Genomic DNA, 7265 nt, shown 5'->3' with positions numbered 1-7265 from the left:
GCAAGAAGGCTTAGTCTTATAGTTGCAGGTGATAATCTTCTCAAAGTTTACTTGGCTCATGATTCTGAAAGAAAGAAACCTGATGCACATCCCAACAAATCGAATCCTGGTACAAGAAACAATGTCAAGTCAGCCTTTACTTCTCATGTGGATGACAGAAAATTCAAAGATGTGATCCTCAACAAGCCGGCCTCGAACGAAAGCATCCCTTCGATTAAGGTAAACTCTAATGATGAACTTATTCAAATACTTGGTCAAGCGGTAATTGCAAAGGTCAAAGACCTTGAATACTTGGAATATTTTAGCGAGATATGTGAAAGTGAAATCCTTAGTGGGTTTACTATCAAATATCTAGGCGGGCATGATCTAATGCTTATATTTGAGGAATCCAACCCGGCCCTTGATTTGATTAACAACTCGGATCACCCACTATGGAATTGGCTAGAGGATATTAATCCATGGGACCCTGAAATATATAAATCCTCCGGTAGACTCGCTTATATTAACATATTTGGGGTTCCCATTACTTGTTGGCTAGAATCCACCTTCATTGACATTGCCAAAAATTGGGGTGAAGTAATTGAAACGTTTAATTGCTCAATAACAAATGAGAACAATCAAGATTTATCTCACGGTTCGGTAATTGTCAAAACGAACAACTTCTCACCGATAAATGGACAAGCTATTATCAATCCCGGTGACATTAATCAGACTAAAGCATATATCATTGAGGTTCAAAACTTTTCTATGTTTAATCCATACGGTGAGATTGATGACTCGTCAAATTGGGAAGCCGATAGCCTCTCGGATGGACATATCTCAGACGAAGAGTCACATTTAGATTGCGAAAACCGGGTTGAAGGAATTGATGAAAAGAACACCTACGCCAAAAATATTGGATTCACGCACCCACAAAGTGATAGTTCTCCGGCTAATCAAACATCTACCAACTCCTCAAAACGTATGAATACCCTTCATTTTGAAAACATAGCTCATAACCAATCTCGCCAGCCACCTCAACCTCCAACCGATAATGACTCAAACGAACCACCACCCATCCCTGATTTCAACTCCAATATACCTTACACCACCTCCTCAAACCCATCGAAACTAAACACCACAAAGCCTACACCTTCTGTTACCCATACCCCTATATCTGATATAGCCGACACCAGCCCCAAAACAACAAAATTACCAGATACCCCCGAAACAGCCTGCTTCAGCCCAACTAACATGGACTCAAAAATTCCTGAAGCCCAAGTACCTGATACCCCTGAAACAGTCTGCATCAGCCCAACTACCATGGACTCAAAAATTCATGAAGCCCAAGTACACGCTGTCTCGGTTACTAGCCCAATACCCTCTAAGGATATTACGGGTAACAATATACCCAATGATTCCATACAGAATGATATAAATGAAACAGTAAACTCACTCAATAGTGACACACTCGAACATACTGAGCACTTAGCTGACCCCCACACTACTCAAAATCCAACCGACCCCACTCATGACTCACCCTTAAACTCTCATACCAAATCACCTTTAACCTTTATGCCCGCCCCAAACGCCACGCAATAAACAAATTCCGACCCTTTTAACCTTGAACCTCTACTATTTCCGGATATTGCAATATCAAAAAAGAGGAAATTATCCAATACCACTGCCAAGCCTATTCCTAACCCAAAAAACACCCTACAAAAACCGGACATAAAACGACCTAGATCCAATATGCTTTATATGAAACACCTAGCAAGAAGTGGGCAAAAACTCAGAATTTCACATCTAGCTAAACGTAATAAATCCTCGTCTAATGGTGGAAGTAACACATCCGGCTACTCGAAGGGAGCTCACATAGACACGACGCGTAACAAAAAGAATAATAAATCAGGCTCCACCTCCAGCAAAAGTTTAGACACGTTTGAATTCGGGAAATGCATCGGGATTCGACGCAACCTCCAATGAATCCATCCTCCTTCACATCGATATTTGTAAGTTTTTTTCTCATGTGTACAATTTCTTTAAATATTCGGGGTATTGGACAAACGGGTAAAATAAGTTGGCTAAAACGTATCTGCAATAAAGAAAAACCAACGATTTTAGGTCTACAAGAAACCAAATGCGGACAAACAGGTGATAACACCATTGAATCTTTCTGGGGTAATTCTGATTTTAAATTCGTCCAAAAGGACTCGGTTGGTGCTTCCGGTGGTATCTTAACTATTTGGGATACTAATATCTTTTCGTTCAATTATGCGATTGAGGGCGAATTCTTCTTAGCAATACGCGGAACATGGGCAGGGCATGATTCTGAAATTGCTTTCATTAATGTATATGGTCCTCATTCTTCCTCAAAAAAACTAAGACTCTGGAACGAACTCTCATCTCTCATTAACTCTCTTAACATTCCACACATTGTCTTTGGTGACTTTAATGAAGTAAGAAACAAAACAGAACGCATGAATACAGATTGCAATCAACATTGGGCAGATAATTTTAATAATTTCATAAATAACTCCGGATTAATTGATCTTCCATTAGGTGGAAAAAGATTCACAAGGATATGTGAGAAAACAATGAAATTCAGTAAACTTGACCGATTCCTTGTCTCTGATGGCATTTTCACCATCTGGCCCAATACATCCTCCAAAACTCTTGATCGTGATCTTTCCGATCACTGTCCTATCATTCTAAGAAATAACCTCCTCGATTCAGGCCCTAAACCAATACGTGTTTTTGACACATGGCTCGACCTTAAAGATGCCGACATTGTCATTGAAAGAGCCTGGTCGATTCCGACTACTGGTAATAGGCCAGACTGCATCTTCCGTAATAAATTAAAAAACGTAAAAATGGAGCTCAAAAAACATAGTATTCAACTTGATAACATTGACTCACAAATCCGAGATCATATATCTGAATGTAATAATTGGGAACAAACTGCCGAAACCAGACCATTATCTGAATCGGAAAAACAAAAATGGATCGATGAAAAAATGCAGCAAACTGTCAAAGAAAAAAAGAAAATAAACATGCTTAAACAAAAATCCAGAATCAAATGGGCGCTTGAAGGTGATGAAAATTCAAAATATTTTCACAATTATATTAAAAAAAGAACAAGTAAAAACAACATCCACGGCCTGTCAATCAATGGAACATGGTCTGAAGATCCTAATCTAATAAAACAAGAAGCATATTCTTACTTTAAAAACGTCTTCCTTTCCAAACATCTTCGTGACGAATGCCCCTTCGACAATGTACCACATCTCGATTACATCACCTCTTTAGACAATCAACTATTAGAAGCTAAATTTAATGAAACAGAAATATGGGAAGCCATAGGTAACTGTGATAGTTCCAAAGCTCCCGGCCCGGATGGCTTCAACATGAAATTCTTCAAAAAACATTGGGAACTGATAAAAAACGACCTAATTAATTGTTTAGATTGGTTCTGGACAAACGCGGAAATCTCCAGAGGTTGTAATGCTTCCTTCTTCACCTTAATTCCGAAAAAATCTAATCCAATTGAACTAAATGAATATCGACCAATATGTCTAATAGGTAGCTATTATAAAATCCTCACCAAAATACTCTCCAATCGCCTTGCAAAGGTCATCCATAAAGTCATAGGATCTGAACAAACTGCTTTCCTCAAAGGCCGCAACATCCTTGATAGTGTCCTAATTGCAAACGAAATAATAGATGAATTAAAACGTAAAAAACAAAAAGGCCTAATCTTTAAAGTTGATTTTGAAAAAGCATTCGATTGCATTGAATGGGACTTTCTATTTAAAACCATGCAATCTATGGGTTTTGGTTTAAAATGGATTGGTTTCATCCGGGCATGTCTTTCCTCATCGTCTATATCGGTCTTAATTAACGGGTCTCCCACCAAAGAATTCTCTCCCGAAAGGGGAATCCGTCAAGGTGATCCCATATCGCCGTTCCTATTCATCATTGTTGCTGAAGGTCTTAACATACTTGTCAAAATAGCATTAGCCAATGGTCATTTGCAAGGGTTAAAAATCGGACATGATAATCTCACTATCACACACCTTCAGTATGCAGACGATACAATCTTCTTCGGTGAGTGGTCTAAACGAAACGCAAAACACATCTCCAAACTCCTTAAGTGCTTTGAAAATATTTCGGGGCTCAAAGTTAATTTCCGCAAAAGCAACCTCTACGGTATCGGTACCTCTTTGATCGAAACCGAGCAAATGGCTCAGTACATTAACTGCTCTGCTGGATCTACCCCTTTTACTTACCTCGGACTCCCTATCGGAGTCCCCACTTCACACTCTTCGTCTTGGCAACCAATCGTTGAAAAATTCGATAAAAGACTAACGGATTGGGCTGCCAAATCCATTTCATTCGGAGGCCATCTTACGATAATCAAATCTATTCTAAGTAGTATCCCTTTATACTACTTCTCCTTATTCCACGCACCATCCGCTATCCTTAAGGTTCTCGAATCTAAAAGGCGGAAATTTTTCTGGGGAGGTTCTTCAAATGATAATAAAATTAATTGGATTAAATGGGACCAAATAATCTTACCTTACGAATGCGGGGGCTTAAACGTGGGATCCCTTTTTGCTAAAAACATATCACTACTTTGTAAGTGGTGGTGGCGCTTTAAAAATGAAAACAACGCATTATGGGTAAAAATAATCAAAAGCATTTATGGGCCGGGGGGGGGGGGGGGGGGGGGGGGTTGGATACTAACATCTTGTGCAGGAACATTTCAGGTCGAACCATTTGGAAAGAAATTATCAAAGCCGGAAAAACTGCGGACAACGTAGGCACATCCTTCACTTCCTCAATTTCAAAGCGCATCGGGAATGGCACTTCAATTAGTTTTTGGAATGATATATGGATCGGAACTGAGAACTTAAAAACATCATTCCATAGATTATTCATGTTGGAATCCCAAAAAGAAGCAACCGTAGCTGAAAGAATACTGCGTAGTAATTCCACTTCGACTGGAAACTGGGACTGGTCCAGACCTCCTAGTGGCCGCGCATTGGATGAACTCACGGAACTTAATAATCTTATAACTTCTGTAAATATTTCAGATTGCCCTGACTCATGGAAATTCTCCCTCGACGCATCCGGAATCTTCACTACATCAACAATGTCAAATCTGATCAATACTCTGAAATTTGGTGCAAATTCAAGAAACCTGTCAATAACTCGCAACAAATACGTTCCACAAAAGGTCTTCATCTTCCTATGGAGGGTGACCCAGCAAAAAATCCCTGTTAGAAGTGAACTTGATAAAAAAGGAATTGACCTCGATACGATCTTATGTCCCTTATGCGAGCATCATATCGAAACCACTGAACATACATTGGTAAATTGTCAAAAAGTGTCTCCAATTTGGTCACAAATTCTCGACTGGTGGAATCAAAACAGCGCATTTATATCTAACATCAACGAAGCCACCATCACCGATCAAGGCTTCACATATAACTCAACCGGTTCGTCCCTTTGGCAAGCTACTAAATGGATCACGTGTTACATTATATGGAAACACAGAAACCTGAAGATCTTTTCCGGAAAAATATGGAATCCCGCAGCAATAATTTCTGAAATACAAACCCAAAGTTTTAGTTGGATTTCAAACCGTTCAAAAAAAAAAATACCAATCGAGTGGCACCAATGGCTTCTCAACCCGTCATTCTATGTATCATCTCCCTCATCTCGCACGGGTGTCGGTTAAAATGTAGATAGTTTTAATCAGGTAGTGTTCGTTATTCTAGTTAGCCTATGTGGGGTAGATTAAATGGGTTGGTTGTGTGTCAACTTTGTCGCCGCTTGATCGGCACGGTTGCGCCCTCCTCCCCCGCTTGAATACTCAAGTTCGTTCCCTCATAGTAAAAAAAAAAAAAAAAAAAAAAAAAAAAAAAAAAAAAGTATATAGGGACTTGTAATACTATAATTCGAGTAATATTAATAATATTCTTTTTGCTTTTCAAAAAAAAAAAAATAAATATTGTAAGAACAAAAAATACACGAGCCCGTGTTTGCTCATCCATATTTGGTGGAGCAAAAATTGTTTCAAACAGCTACCTACAAAAAGCCAAAAGAAAATATCACTTTTGAAATGGGCCATCAACTATTACATACATGTGACATATGGTAGCATTAAAGTAATCATTGACAAATGAATGATTCAATAATCGAAAGCGAAGCATATTTTTTTTTTTTTTTCCAAAATACAATCACTTTAGATGAGTTGAGCATTCCGTCTCGTGTTCATACCTCACGCCCACTTTGGGTTACCATTTAAGCTTAGAACTTGCAGACATACATAAACAAAAATAAAAAATAGATCAATTGACATCAATTTGTCATCATAAAACTTTGAGATATTTAGTTAGTGATCGTTATGGCACATATAGATTCATGTTGGTTATGTATCTTCCAATAAATGTACCCATGGAATAGAACTTTGATTGATCTTTCCAACATGTATACTGATATCACGTTCATGTAAACACAACCAATATTGATATTTGATAATTAAGTTAAAAGGTTAATGTCACTTTCAAACTAAACATAGTAAGAAACCATGTCTAAACAAATTAACCGTATACACCATTGTAACAACCAAAGATTATATCCCATATACATGAGTATTAATTTTAAATAATAATATAATAATAATTTTATTAATATTATTAATTATTAATACTTTTAATTCTAATTAGTGAGCTCTCTCAACGGGTTCCCCGATGTAAAACCCAACCACTGTCTTTTTTCACTTTAATTTGAATTTCACTTCAACCCACCATAGCTAACCACCACACACCACCACCTTGCCGCCTGTATTTCTTCTTCTCCATTTTAATTCTTCTTTCAATTCTTCAATATTTTTACCCCAGCAACCACCATTTCCATTTTCAGCCACAAGGTGAACTTTTCTCCTCTCTGCCTGCCGTCCCCATATTCATCCGGCAATTTCAACCACTCCGGTCTGCACCATCTTTTCCGGCCAGTCTCCTGGCTGATGATGGTATGACCTGTAGTGACCCGAACTTTTCCATGTTTATATACATTAATTGAGATTGATGTTTACATGATTAAATGTTTCCAACATGTTAAGCAATCAAACTTGTTAAGACTTGATTAATTGAAATAGGTTTCATATAGACAATTGACCACCCAAGTTGACCGGTGATTCACGAACGTTAAAACTTGTAACAAAACTATATGATGACATATATATGGTTATATATATAGTTAACATGATATTATGATAA

The 7265-nt window shown here is 38.0% G+C and overlaps 1 protein-coding gene across 1 annotated transcript; it reads left to right on the top strand.

Moving 5' to 3' along the window:
* Positions 1–2006: 2006 nt before the first annotated feature.
* LOC139867877 (uncharacterized) lies at positions 2007–3630 on the top strand. Its single transcript, XM_071856227.1, has 2 exons — positions 2007–3008; positions 3562–3630. The coding sequence occupies exons 1-2, from the start codon at positions 2007–2009 to the stop codon at positions 3628–3630; spliced, it is 1071 nt and encodes a 356-aa protein (XP_071712328.1).
* Positions 3631–7265: the final 3635 nt, after the last annotated feature.

This window comes from Rutidosis leptorrhynchoides, chromosome 9 (assembly GCF_046630445.1).
Source record: "Rutidosis leptorrhynchoides isolate AG116_Rl617_1_P2 chromosome 9, CSIRO_AGI_Rlap_v1, whole genome shotgun sequence".
NCBI classification, from domain to species: domain Eukaryota; kingdom Viridiplantae; phylum Streptophyta; class Magnoliopsida; order Asterales; family Asteraceae; genus Rutidosis; species Rutidosis leptorrhynchoides.
Note: the sequence above shows the minus strand (reverse complement) of the source record. Positions and strands in the feature narration are given on the sequence as shown.

Coding starts and splice junctions, on each gene's coding strand:
- LOC139867877 (XM_071856227.1), top strand. CDS start 2,007: ATGTGTACAATTTCTTTAAATATTCGGGGTATTGGACAAACGGGTAAA. Junction 3,009..3,561: donor ATGAAAAAATGCAGCAAACT/GTCAAAGAAAAA, acceptor TATGTCTAATAG/GTAGCTATTATAAAATCCTC.